The 14,143-nt window shown below is 48.9% G+C and overlaps 1 protein-coding gene across 1 annotated transcript in view; it reads left to right on the top strand.

Annotated features, from left to right (window-relative positions):
* CALN1 (calneuron 1) overlaps window positions 1-10,923 on the top strand; it is a 418,392-nt gene extending 407,469 nt beyond the window's left edge. The window contains exon 6 of the mRNA XM_069570960.1: window positions 9,492-10,923. Coding sequence (XP_069427061.1) covers window positions 9,492-9,619 — 128 coding nt within the window. The 3' untranslated portion in view covers window positions 9,620-10,923. The remainder of the gene's footprint in view (window positions 1-9,491) is intronic.
* Window positions 10,924-14,143: the final 3,220 nt, after the last annotated feature.

Here is a 14,143-nt window from a genome sequence, read left to right on the forward strand (position 1 = left end):
GTCTTTTTTTTTTTTTCATCCACCCCATGGAAAGATTGGACAATGATGGTCACAACTAGATTCAAATACGTCTGGGCTCCTTGAAAGGTCAGAAGGAATTTTGCAGCTGTGTCTCCTCAGGTCGTCCCTGCTGAAGTCAGAGCGTCTCTGTTGGATGTCAGACGGACATCTGGATTTGGAGACCTGGCCGTGCACCTTGGGTACCACATGCCCATCCAGCTGAAAAGGGCATGACATGTCATCCACACCATCTGCTCCCAGCTCAGCGGGGGTGATAACTTTACCAAAATAAAACCTGTTCTCCTGGGGTAGGTATCGGAGGTTAAGGGGTAGGTGAGGTCCCTGGCAGGCAGTGAGACAGGAGACAGTTTGAAAGAAAGTTAGGGCTTTGGACAAAATTTTTTAAAAAAAGGATTTTTCTTCTACTATTTGAGGACCTATCAAAGCAAACCTGTAGGGAGGTTTTTCTGGAGCCATGAGTGAAGAGTGAGGAGATTCTGAGATACATGATAGAGACCTGGGGAGGTCTCTACCCTCCCCATGCTCTATTTATTTTTGATAAATTAGTATGATGGTTAAGAACTCCAGCTCTGAGCTCTGGACAGGGCTTTCTTAAAATCTTGCCTCACCACATACAAGTTATATGAGCAAAGCACTTAAATAAATACTAAGAGCTGAATTTTTTTCATCTATGAAATGGGAATCATATCATGTCCTACCTCACATGGTTGTTATGAGCATATAACATGTGAGAACTTTTTAATTAATTTATTTTAATTGGAGAACAATTCCTTTACAATATTGTGATGGTTTTTGCCATACACCAGCATGAATCAGCATAGGTAAACGTGTGTCCTCCCCATCCTGAAACCCCCTCCCACCTTCCTCCCCACCCTACCACTCAAGGTTGTCCCAGAGCACCGGCTTTGGGTGCCCTGCTTCACGCATCGAACTCACACTGGTCATCTGTTTTACATATGGTAATGTATATGTTTCAATGCTATCTGCCACATGAAAATATTTAGTACAATGCCTAACACATGGCTCAGCCAATAAAGAATCCACCTGCAGTGTAGGAGACACAGGAGATGAGAGTTCAGTCACTGGGTCAGGAAGATCCCCTCGAGAAGGAAATGACAACCCACTCTGGTATTCTTGCCTGAAAAATCCCATGGACAGAAGAGCCTGGCAGGCTACAGTCCAAAGAGTCACAGGCAGACACGACTGAATATGAGCACAATTTTAAAACACAAACAAAAAAAAGGCACTCAAAACAAACAACAAAAAAAAACCTGGCCAATCCCTGGCCCCAGTTCTCTTCTTCTTTGTTTGTATTTTTCAACCTGGAGACATTGCAGAGTATGCAATGCTGGAATGCCACATCTTGAAAAATGGCCCAGGGACCAAATTTACAGGGTTTGAACCATATCCTCTTCATATGTAAAGTCAAGTCCTTGCCAGCATTGGAGTTCCCATGAATACTGGTCAAGACTCTTTTGTCTGTAAGTAACAAAAACTCAACCCAGACCCCGTCAAACTAAAAGACACTGGCTCAAATAATAGGGGAAGTCAAAGGGATGAGCTTTGGTTGACTTGGACCCAAAGAGCTCAAGCAACATTCTCTCCCTCCCCTCGTCTTGCTCTCTCTCTGTCTCTCTTTGTTCTATCTTCTCTCTTGGCATCATTCTTGGGCAGGCTCTCTCTCCCCAAGGTCAACAAGATTCTCTCTGTTAAGATTCAGTTCCATTCCGAAAAGGGACTCCAATCAAATCTGCGTGGCCTGTGTGCCTACCTCTGGACTAAGCCAAGAGCTCAGGGTACTCTACTAGCCAGTGTGGTTTGTTATGGGGGAAAGGTGAGGCCCTGGATTGAGAATTCCACCAGGTGCAAAGGCACAGATCCCTAAACCAAAAGATGGATTTTGCTACATGAGGGGGAAGGACGACTGGAAAGGCCACAATAACACCTGGCCACACCACGCCAAGGATCCTTGGAGGACCCGCAAAGCCAGACACAGCTGTCTGACCTCTAGAAACCCAAGAAGATTTTGTAGAGAAGAGACCAGCTCATACCCACACAATTACAGGTGGCCTGTCCTCCTATGAAAGCATTATAAAATGCACAATCCTGTTTCCATAGAGGCCACATCCTCCACGTCTAACTTCAGGTCTTAAATGTGGGTGCCTGGCCATTTCTGTTATCACTGACGTATAGAAAAATCTCTTTCACGAGCTCTTAATTAGTTTCACTCTAGGCTATGGAACTATCCAATTTCATACAATCATAAAGTGTCAGACTTGGAAGGATCACAGACCTCTAATAGCTCCCAGACCTGCTGGGTCTGGTTTATGAGTGAGAATCACCTGAGCTGGGTTTTATATTGTTTTACCGTTTCCTTGGGCCCCAAACTCCCTGCCAGGACTATCACTTACATAGGTCTATGTTGAGGCAATTAGTCAGAATTGTTATGATCCTGATTTGCCTTACTCGGGAGCCTGTGTCTCTGAAAATTGAAGCCAGAAAGATTTTGAACCCATTCTATCCAGGATTACCCAGCTGATCAGTGGCAAAATTGGTGTAGACTCCTGTCTCTGGGAAAAAATTCAAGAGCTACTGCCTGGCATTTGCTCAGTGGAGCTGTGTGAATCTCTGTTAAAATAAGAAGGGGAAGGAACAGTCTATCACTAGACCTTTACACACCCAGGTCCTGTCACAGCAGCCAGGAGTCTGCTGAAGTGCACAGATTCACTAATGACCTTTCAAGAAAACAGGAAACCTAGCTTCTCTATCCTCCTGTGTCAACCTCCTCCAGTGCACATCTCATCCCCCTGTATTTTCTGGACTCCTACTGTGACATCTATGTACTATGTAGAAAGAGATCAAAATCTACCTGGGAGACTTCGCTGGTGATCCAGTGGTTAAGAACCTACTCTCCAGTGCCAGGGGCCGAGATTCAATCCCACACTAAGTCCAGGGGCTACGATCCCACATGCCGCAGGCCGACTAAGCCCACAGGCCACAACTGCTGAAGCCCACGTGTCTAGAGCCCATGCTCTGCAGCAAGAGAAGCCCCTACATGCTGCAATTAAGCCTACAGGCTGCAATTAAGACCCAACACAGCCAAAAAATTACACACACACACTCAGGAGAAAGACATAGAAAAGATGTATACACCAATAGCGTGATGTATTCTTGCCATTTTCAGTGTTCAAAAAGATCCAAGAAGGAATAGGTTCCTTGAGAAGTTAAACACAGAGTTACCATATGACCCAGCAATTTGGCTCCTAAATCTGTACCCAAGAGAACTGAAAACACGTCCGCACAAACACTTGTATCAGTACGTGAACGTTCATAGCAGCATTATTTAAAATAGCCAAGAAAATAGAAACAACCCAAATGTCGGTGAATGGGTAAGCAGAATGGGGCACACCCATTCAATGGAGTATTATTCAGCCACAAAGAGGAATGACGTACTCATCAGTGCTCTAGTGTGGATGTACCTGGAAAGGATATTAAGTGGCAGAAGCCAGACACAAAAGGTCACATAGTGTATGGTTCGGTGTATATGAAGTGCCCAGAAGAGGCAAATCCATAGAAACAGAAAGTGGATCAGCGATTGCCAGGGGCTGGGGAGGCTAGGCGATGAGGAGTGACTTCTAATGTGTTTGGTGTTTCTTTTTAAAGTGATGAGAACATTCTAGAACTAGGTGGTGGTGATGGTTTCACAACCCGTGGGAATGTACTAAATACCACTGGATTGTACCCTCTAAAAGGGCGAATTTTATGCCATGGATTCTACCTCAATTAAAAGTAAGTAAATAGTAAGAGCTGGTACAAAGAAGAACACTCCTGCCTACCGTGTCCAACTCTTTGCAACCCCGTGGACTGTAGCCCGCCAGCCTCCTCTGTCCATGGAATTTTCCAGGCAAGGATACTGGAGCGGGTCCCATTTCCTTCTCCAGAGGATCTTCCTGACCCAAGGATCAAACCTGCATCTCCTGTGTCTCTTGCATTGGTAGTGTCTTAACTCAGAGACAAAGAGCTCCATTATTTAAAAATATTTACATATGAGGCACTTTGAGAGCAGGATAGATGTTCAGTAGAAGCCTCATGGAAAAGTTAAGTTGGGGTTAGGCCTGGAAGAAATGAGAGGGAAGGTAGGTAAGCACCATTAGCAGAGACAAAAGTATGAACAGTGCTGCAGAGTCTTAGGTAGAGAAGAAACCTGCTGGGCTGAGACAGAGGTGACTGGGGGAGGGACGGAGCCATGGTGTCAGAACAGAAGGAGATAGGAGGTGATCTGTGGTTCCACCTGCCGAGCTCAAGAGCTGGACAGAACTGCTTCCCCCAGCTAGGCAGGGGGTGGGGGAGCTTTGCAGGGAGATTGCAGGGTGTGGTGATGCATAGCCAGCATGGCTCCAAGAGGGTGAGTCTGGCTGCAGTGCAGGATGAATCACTGAGGGAAGAGACCAAGGCAAAGTTCTGGGAGCATCTGGTGTAGGCTCAGCCCAGGACTCCTGCAGGAAACAGGAGGAAAACCCGCACCTCTTTTCTCTGATCCTCAGAGGATACAGGGAGGAAACGGTGCATTTCTCTGGCAAGTTACAGTTGCACCTAGCTTTTACTGTTTTATGAGCTGGTTCATCTCGGAACTAATTCTTGACATTAGCACAACAGTTATCATTGGCTCCTTTTACAGAGAGAGAAACTGAGGCTCAAAGGAGTTCAGCATCTTGCTCAGGGTTCTTCCTCAGTGCAGTGAGGAGAAGTCAAGTCTCCAGCTTCCAGTGCATCCTGGGCTGACCTGTCATCTTGTTGGGGAATCCAAGCATAGGCATCGAGAATAAATAAATACACCAAAGTATAGTGCAAGGCAAATATGCGATAGCCAAAGACAGGCATTCAGTTATCAACAAGCATAGTAATTAGTGCCGGGTTAAACTGTTGACCACACCAAGTGTTTGAAGTGTATTTCCTTTTAATTAAAGTTTAAAAATGGAGACAAATGAAAGCAACATGTAGTTAACATTCTCTTTTTGGGAAGACTAAAGCATTTTCTTGGTACCTTTCTATGGCTGTACTTTTCTATTGCTAAACAACTGATCAAGAGTTTGTACAGAACTTTGGAACCTGCATGTTAGAATCAGACCTGGGTCCAAATCCCACCGTTTTCATTTGTCAAATGATCTTGGACTCTACTTCTCCAAACTTCAGAGCCCTCACCTACTGAATGAGGATGACATACTCAACTCATTAAGGACTATCGCTATCAATTCTTCCAGGACGTCTATAAAGCACCTAATGTGTACCTTGCCCACTGATGTGGGTGTTCACTAACTAAAGAGTTTTTTCAAGGTTTACAAAGGGGAATTAAAACTCACTGGGCACAGACAACATCCCAGTACCTTCCTATGTTGTTAATCCTCACCACAAGGTAGGTCTTATTAACCCCCATTTTTCAGATGAGGAAACCGAGGCCCAGGGAATTTGGCTTGCCCAAGGTCACACAGCTACTGTGTGGGATAATACAATCGTGATTCAGATTTGAGTCTGGCTCCAGAAGTCATGACTTTTTCACTCTGCCTCACCACTTCCCTGCGAGTGACTTCCCTGATGGTCCAGTGCTTAAGAATCTGCCTTGCAGTGCAGGGGACACAGGTTTGTTCCCTGGTCAGGGAACTAAGATCTCAGAAGTGGTGGAGCCATGAAGCCCGCATGCCACAACTGCTGAGCCCGGACGCCACAACTGGAGACTCCATGTGCCTCAAGGAAAGATTCTATGGGACGCAATGAAGATCCTCCGTATTGCAACTGACCTGACCCAGCTAAATAAATGCATGTTTTTAAAAAGAGTATATATTATACTCTTATAATATATAAGAAAATATATTAAATATATATTTAATTTATAATATATTTAATAATATATATTAATATATATTTTAATATTAATATATATTAATATATAATTTAAATAATATATTTAAATAATATATTTAATATATTTTTAAAATATATTAAAAAAAATACTGGATGTGAAAGGTGTCTTTTTCTTGACCAGAGTCTGAAAATCAGACTCCAATGATGAGGGGTTTCGGAGCGACCCAGGCGTGAGCTGGAGGCTTCCCTCTGCTTACAGGGCTCAGGTCTGGATCCAGACTCATGGCCTAACGAACCAACTATTAGGTCCCCAGGCCTTCCCTCTTTCTTATCTCTCCCCTCCCATGCCTTGAAGGATTTTTAGATCAAAGGTGCAGCTGCTCTCCTGGGGGATAATCCTATTGCCTGTAACCTTGTTTTCTGGATGTCCTTCACAAAGAAGGGCTTCCGCAAAAAATCCCTCCCTCAGCCCAGTCACAGTTTTTCTTTCCCTTAAGCCTTCGCCAGCCCTCAGGACAGGAAGGTAGAAGTCTGCCTTCAGCAGCATTTCTGTGCTGAGGAGCAGCTCAGAATAAATTAGCTAGTCCTCAGAAAGTGTGAGACGCGCCACTTCCACATCCTCATCTTATTTTCTGCTTGGGTCCCTTCTTCCCGAACGCTACCTCCCTTTTCCTTCCTGACGGCTGCTGTCTTTTCCTGGAGGCAGGCACATCTCCGCACCAAGGAAATTTTCTTCCTCCAGGTAAAAACTTATGAGGTTCTAAGACCCAGGCATGATGAGCAAGTGGTAGAGAAGAGAGCCAAAAATACTTTCAATCACCCGAGGGAAGCAGAGGCCCAGTGGGCCCAGAAGGATTAAAGATTGTAACAAGAGGAGGCCTGATACGGCAGAAATAACCAACAGGTCTTGGGTGACAGAAGCTGTGCTGGGGGCGCTGGGTCTCTGTGGAGTGCGGCTTGTTAGAGGAACTTTCTGGTGGATGTCATTTTTAGAGGCCCCTCGACGCCTTGTCTCGGGAAGCTAAAAACATCACATGCTACCTGCTTCTTCTCTGCTATTTCTAGGGCTTTAGATGAGCCATTGAGTGTCAAGGAGGAGAGGAACTTGAACTTTTCTGTAGGTTTTTTCTTTTTAAAAGGTATGTGGATCCTACTTTGACCATTTTCTTTTTGCTTCTTTTTAGCAGAGAGTAATTGTAAGGGAAATTATATTTCTTTTCTCCGCTTAATTTGGCCTAAAGAAAAACCAAGGTACAGTAGAATGTCTAGCAGAAGGACCCCTTTGCAAAATGAAAGATAATCTGAAAATGTTCTTCTGTCCTGGTCTTGGGTTTCCACAATACCCCCCATCCCCATATCCCTAACGCTCGTATGTGCGTGCATGCGCGCACACACACTCACACGCACACACACAAACATGTGCAGTCCTCCTGTCCCCAGCCACTCAGACTCTATCAGGTTTGGGGGCCCCACCGAGACCTCCTGAGTCAAAAACTCTGAGTGGGGGAGGGCCCAGAGATTCCCTAGTCACCTGGTGCACGTTTACTAAATCGCTTCAGTGTGTCCAGCTCTTTGTGACCCCACGGACTGTCACCTGCCAGGCTCCTCTGTCCGTGGGATTCTCCAGGCGAGAATACCGGAGTGGGTAGCCATGCCCTCCCATGTTCAACCCAGGGATGGAACCCCAGTCTCATGTCTCCTGCGTTGGCAGGTGGGTTCTTTACCACTAGAGCCTGGAGAGCTTATTAAAAACACACATTCCTGGTCTCCAGCCGCAGAGACTGGATCCAGTCATCCTATGGAGGGGCTGGAGAACAGGCATTGATATCAAATTCCCAGATGGTGCTGATGCTGCTAATCCAGTGAGTAGCCCTGAGGCAGGTAGCCTTTCCACCAGCCTCCCAGGAAGGAATTTCTGCCTCAAGGTAGGTGGGAAACTGTATAAACATCACTGCAGGACCAGGAATGGACAGGGAAGGAGGTGGAGATGAAAAGAGGAAAAAGGAGGAGAAGAAATTCTGTCATGGGAAACAATGCCTGGAGGAGAGACCTGTCCCTCTTTTTTTCAAAGCTCTTCCTTTCTTGGGACTTCCCTGGCAGTCCAGTGGTTGCGACTCTATGTTTCCAATGCAGGGGGTATGAGTTCTATCCCTAGTCGGGGAACTAGGATCCCATGTGCTGAGCAGCCAAGAAAAAAGAAAGCTTTTCCTTTCTTGTTATTTCCATTTCCCTATTTCTGGCCCGTATTTGTAACCCGTATTTGTTAATGCTTCCTGATCGAGACCAACTAATGGTTTCTTGTGGGTCTTATAAAAATGGTGACTCAAGACCTCGCCCAACAAAAGATTAAGAGAGTGCCACCCCAGGATCCAAGGTTAGACCCTTGGGGCTGCAGAATCTGGGGGCAGGGACACCCTGCCTCCGAAAAGTCTGAAGAGTTTGTGCCTCCCTGCTGCGTGCTGTCCACAGTGCTCCTGGTCCCCATGTCTCAGATCAGGCACCAGGGTCACCTGGGTAAACATGGAAGATCGTTGGCCCAGCTCTCATGCATGCATGCTAAGTCGCTTCAGTCGTATCCGACTCTTTGCGACCCTATAGGCTGTAGCCTGCCAGGCTCCTTGGTCCATGAGATTCTTCAGGCAAGAGTACTGGAGTGGGCTGCCGTTTCCTCCTCCAGGGGATCTTCCCGACCCAGGGATCCAACCAAGTCCCTTATGTCTCCTGCACTGGCAGATGGGTTCTTTTACTACTAGTACCACGTGGCAAGAGCCCACTCCCAGAGTTGCCCATTCAGGAGATCTGCGGGACGCAGGGGTGACCTGAGAATCTGCATTTGAATAAGCTCCTGATGATGCCACGCTGCTCACCCAGGAACCCTGCTCTCGGACACTGACACGCATATTCGCCATAATGCCTAAGTCAGAGTCATTTCAACCACCAGCCACCCTAGGGGAGAAGGCGATGGCCCCCCACTCCAGTACTCTTGCCTGGAGAATCCCAGGGACGGGGGAGCCTGGTGGGCTGCCGTTTCTGGGGTCGCACAGAGTTGGACACGACTGAAGCGACTTAGCAGCAGCAGCAGCAGCAGCAGCCACCCTAGGAGCAATCCTAGGGAAGGTAAGTGGCTTCTAGGCCTGCAGGAGTCTGCAGCGAAGCGCTGGAACCTGGTTCTGTCTGTACCACCTGCCTCAGACATGGGAGGCTGGCACTCCCATGAAAAGACGGCACGGCGGGCCTGAATGATGCTTTCAGTGAGACTCACTCTAAAAGGTTGCCTATTTCCTCGCTCTGAAATCGCTGTAGCTCCATTACCACATCCAGAAGCCTGTAGCTCCCTCTGAACATCACATCTGTCATGATTTTTGTTCTAGAAGTTTTGCCACCTCCTACCCCCTGCCAGGACACGAGATGCCCAGTGTCCTCCCAGAGCTGACCTGGAGATGCTTTGTTGGAAGTGACCAGTCTTCATGCTGGGGGCTGGTCCCCGGGCTTGTTGAGGACGAGGTGCCCGGTCCCCACCCCCTTCTCACTGTGTCATTTCTCTCTCCCCTCCCGACCCTCTCTCCCCGCCTCCTGACCCTCTGCTCTCCTGCCTCCTCTCCTCCCCGCAGTGCATTCCCAGAAGCAGAACAGACAGACCTGTGTCCGGAAGAGCCTCATCTGCGCCTTCGCCATGGCCTTCATCATAAGCGTCATGCTGATCGCGGCCAACCAGATCCTCCGGAGCGGCATGGAGTAGCCGCCTCCCCAGCAGCTGCGCTCCCGGCTCCGCGCATGTGCTTGCCCCGCGGGCAGACTCGTCCTCCACACAAGCGGATGCGGACGGTGCAGACGCGGCACCGTCCGGCGCAGAACCCAAGGTTGCAGTGCAACCCCGTGTCGTGGCAAACCCACTCCATCCCCTTGGCAGGCACACAAAAGGGCTGTCTTCAATGCTTTAATGGTCTTGTTTCCAAATGCAATAAATAGCCAGGAGTTTCGGACGACCGCTTCAAGCGCCGGTAGGACCTCGAAAAGAGAAACTTCACGTTCATCTCGGGATTCCCACGGCCATCCAGGTTGGCGGTGTGAGGGAGCAAGAGAGAGGCTGACCACGCAGTCACCACCGCGCCCCCTTCGTTCTCCCCAGGGGTCAACTGGAGACTCCCCCCACCTCCACCCCCACCCCAGGGCGACCCTCAAGTCCCAAGAGGCTGACTTCTGGGTTGCCGCAGAAGTGGGCGTCCCCGTCCCACCCTGGCTTCCTTCCTCCACCCAGTGGAGCCCCCTCCCCGCCCGGACGTGAGGGGAAAGCCATTGAAGGGGGTGCAGCGCCCGGCGGTCTGCAGGCTGCACCCCTCCGCCTCCGGTCTACTGCCTTTTCTACGGGACTCTTGTTGGCAGAGTTGGGGAGCTCTCGGTTTCCGTCGGCACTTGGCTTTCTGTTCCTAGAGCACATCGCGCACCAGCATTTTGAAATCTGCAGAGAGCCTTTCTCCCAGCTTTGCCGCCTGTGCTGCCATTTAGACAACAGAGAAGCGTAGCCGTGGGCATCTCTATAACCTAGACACACAGACAGACGTATCTATCGGGCTTCTTCAGGTGTGACATCCATCCATCGTCCCTCATCGCTTTACTGCTGATAGAAGCCTGTCCTCCGACACACATCCCTGCCTCTTGGGGTGGGTCGTTTGGGGACGGGGAGGGGCCGCGGCTGGTGGTGAAGGCGGTGTTTGTTGCAAGTCATGCCCCAGCTGTCCAGAGTGATGGAGTCTGAACACGTCACCATGTGTAAGACACCTCTGTAAGTCAAGGTCCTTATGCCGCTCACCTTTCTCTCACCTTCAGATTTGCTTTGTTAGTCTGTCTTTCCCAGATAGAGAGAGAAACACCATCCCAACGGGAAAGATGGAAGGATCCAACCATTGTATTTTATGTAACATGGTCCCACAGTTGGATTCTGCAACTGACTCATTTTCATGAGAAAACGAAAAGATGTTAATAAGCTCAGCCGACTCCACAAGTAAAACGCTTCTGTTGGGGAAGGGAAGCGAAGCCAACCCCATCTCAAGTCTCTGATTTCTGGACTTTTCCTAGTTGCCATATCCACCACGGTCACTCACTCAAGCTCGAGTAGTCTGATTAGCCAGTAATCTTTCATAGCAGTACTTCCCTTCGTATGTTTCCAAGCTCAGGTCTTGATTTCTGTGGTGGAATTGTCTTGCTCCTCTTTCCGTTGCATCCTAGAGCTACAAGCTTTTCCTCCCTCCCTTTTCCCTTTTCATTCAGTATGGAGGTGCCAGACTCCTCTTTTGCTGCACCAAGTGGTTTTGGGGGTGTGGTGTGTGTTTTGGAATCCCTCCTCAAGCCACCCGTCCCTTTCTGCCCTCTCCCTCCAGCCTTCTCAGACTTGGAGCATCCAAGCTGTCAGCTTGGGGTCTTCTTCCAAATTACCCCTGCAAGCACTTTGGACAACAGCCTGGGAGCAGCTCTCAAAATTTCCCCACTGCAACTATCCATGATGAGCACAAGTAGAAATAGGGTTTGAGCCATAGCATGGAGGGAGGAGCAGGAGTCAGCTCCCTGGAGCCTGGGAGGTTGTGAGTGAGTCCCTCTGTGAAAAATGCCTGGGGTCCCCCACACCCAGGCCAAGTAAGGCAGCGGCCTGCCCATCCCTCTTGCCCGCCCAGCCCTGCCAGACACTGCGTGTCTGCCTGCCTCTCCTCTCTCCCCTCTTGCCTGACTCACCTCCGTCCCTCAGGACCAGACTTCAGAACAAGAACAGGTGCAAATGCCGAATATGAATGCACAGGACAAGTTCACCATTAGTTTCCACCCTAAGCAGTTTGCTCCTTCTCTCTCTCTTTTAACTGGACTTAAGTAAAAGGGACTCCATGAATGACTCAGCCATGTCCTCCTGGGGAGAGGGGTATGAGAGACACCAGGTAGATTGGATCACCCCAGGGATGATTCTTAAAGGACCCTGCCCTATGAGAGGGCGGTGCTGCAGGTGATGCTGGACTTCAGGATAAAAAAAAGAGTACTTCTATAAAGTACAAGTTCTTCTGCCTCCTCCTGAGGGGAAGGCACCTTGAAGGATATGAGGGTTAAACCTTAGAGAAATTAGAAGAGAAATTAGCCACTGTGTAAGCAAGGAAATCTAGAAAGACACTGACAAGTCCTCAGCATCCTCTCCCTAAAGAGGACCCTTTTCATCTCTCCTAGTGACCAGGAAGTAAGTTCATCCTACCCAGGAGAAAATCTCGGAGAAGGTGTCCTAGAGAGGATGACTTCTAAGGACATTGCTAAGGAGAGAGGGCAAGAAAGAAGCTGCAGTCTTCTCTCTGATGGGCTTGAAGTTAGCCTCCTACCGTGGTAACCTCACACACTGTGCCAGGACCTGAGTGCGTGGGAACAGCCCAGAGGCAGTGGCAACCCGCAGGCTCCGGGTGCTAAGAGCTTGCACCCTGGCAGCTTTGCGTGGCTGGTCTGTCGACAGTACTGGGTATAAGATGTTGGCTTCCCACTGACCCACTCCCAAGTCCTGTCCACAGTGCTACTTCGAGCCAGTCAACACCTTCCGCACTGTGGGAGTTCCTGGGTGCCTGGACGAAGACTCTAGGAATCCCGGCCCTCCAGTGTGCCATGTGGCCCCTGGCTGGGGGGGGGGGGGGGACCTCTGCAGAAACTGAGAGGGGGTAACACAACTCTTACTCTGTCCAGCCAGGGAGTAGACGTAGGAGTCTCCTATGGGGTGGCTGAGTGACTGGTAAACCAAGCTTGGCTCATTCTTGCCCTCTATACCACCTCTTCCGACCACACGAGTGATGATTCAGGAGTCATTTGCTTGAGAGACAAGGGGTGCAGACCCTCATCCCCAAAGAAGCTGTCTCCCATCACTCCCAGAGCCCCCAGACAGGACCCAGCCCGGGAACTATTAACCATGGCTTCCGGCATATGCGTGGGTCCCACATGACCACCAATCTGTAAAAAAAAAAAAAGGTGTTGCTATAGCAACCCTTGCATTCCACCCTGAGTGTGCCAAGGCACACAAAAATAGGGAACATTTCCTTAAAGAACAAACACTTGGGCTCAGCCTGCTTGCATCCTGACGCCCTGAATCCATAGCCTGCTGGTGGGAGAAATTAGCCTGAAAGAAGCTCTGCCTTTTTCTCTTCTTTTTGGACCTGTCCTTCTATTTGCTCAGGAGAACAGGAGCCAGGTGGTACCCTCCCCACCTCCCAGAGCCCAGAGCAAAGACCCCCTGAATCTGGGCAAAAAGGCAAGAATGCCATCTGGAAAACAAAAAATAGTTTAAACCCGTCTTTAAAAGCATCTGTTTGCCGGTTGAGAAGCTTTCCCACAAGCCAGAAACGTGAACTAAAGTGAACTGAGGTTTACATGTGGTCCTCGGCCAGTCCAGTGGTGTCAGAAGTTTCTAGGTGTTTGATTTGCCAAGAAAAAGATTTATACAACATGTCTTCTGTCTTGAAACCTGCTTCCTGTCTCAGTTTGCACCTGACAAATTGTCTCCTGTCTGCTGTTAAGCCAGAAGAACCTAATGAAAGATCACACGCTTATTTTGATAATCATGCCCCCATCCCAACCTCACATCCACAGAATCACAAAGTGATGTATCGAAGAGCTGGGAGAGAGAAATTTATCCTTTATCCCAAATGCCTCCTCTCAGCTTAAATCCAGACTCAGGTCTTAAATCAAAGAGACCTTTGCTCTTAACCAATAGCTAGCAGCCTCCCTGGGACAGTATGAGGGCATGGCCAGGAAAGTAGGGTGTGATCACCAAGCTCCTCGGCGTGGCTGGCGCGGCCTGCGTGGCCGCACGCCCTGGAGCCCTGTGCTGCTGTGCTTTTGTGCTCTGTCCCCATGGAAGCTACTGAGTTCTGCTTCTCAAACCATACTGGGTCATTTTACTGCACTTGACTATTTGTCCAAAAGCCTGTAGTGATCGTGTTATTCATTCCATTCCACTACGATACACAGAAGGTCTGGAACCCAACTGCAAAATAAGGGGCCCCTTTTTCTATAATACCATGATGACAGAGATGGACTTGGGCTTCTAAACTTGGGCAATATACTGGTTGTGTTGCCAGGAGGACTGTGGAGCCATCTTCCCTGGAGATCACTTATCTGAAATGAGCTCAGATTTCTCCTTAGCCTCTTCTGCAGTCACACCAGGGCAAAGAGTTCATAACCTAAAGATCTGGCTCTAGCCATCCTCCACCACCACCTCAACTCCCCCAGAAGGGGAAAAATATCCATCAGG

This window comes from Ovis canadensis, chromosome 24 (assembly GCF_042477335.2).
Source record: "Ovis canadensis isolate MfBH-ARS-UI-01 breed Bighorn chromosome 24, ARS-UI_OviCan_v2, whole genome shotgun sequence".
Lineage (NCBI taxonomy): Eukaryota > Metazoa > Chordata > Mammalia > Artiodactyla > Bovidae > Ovis > Ovis canadensis.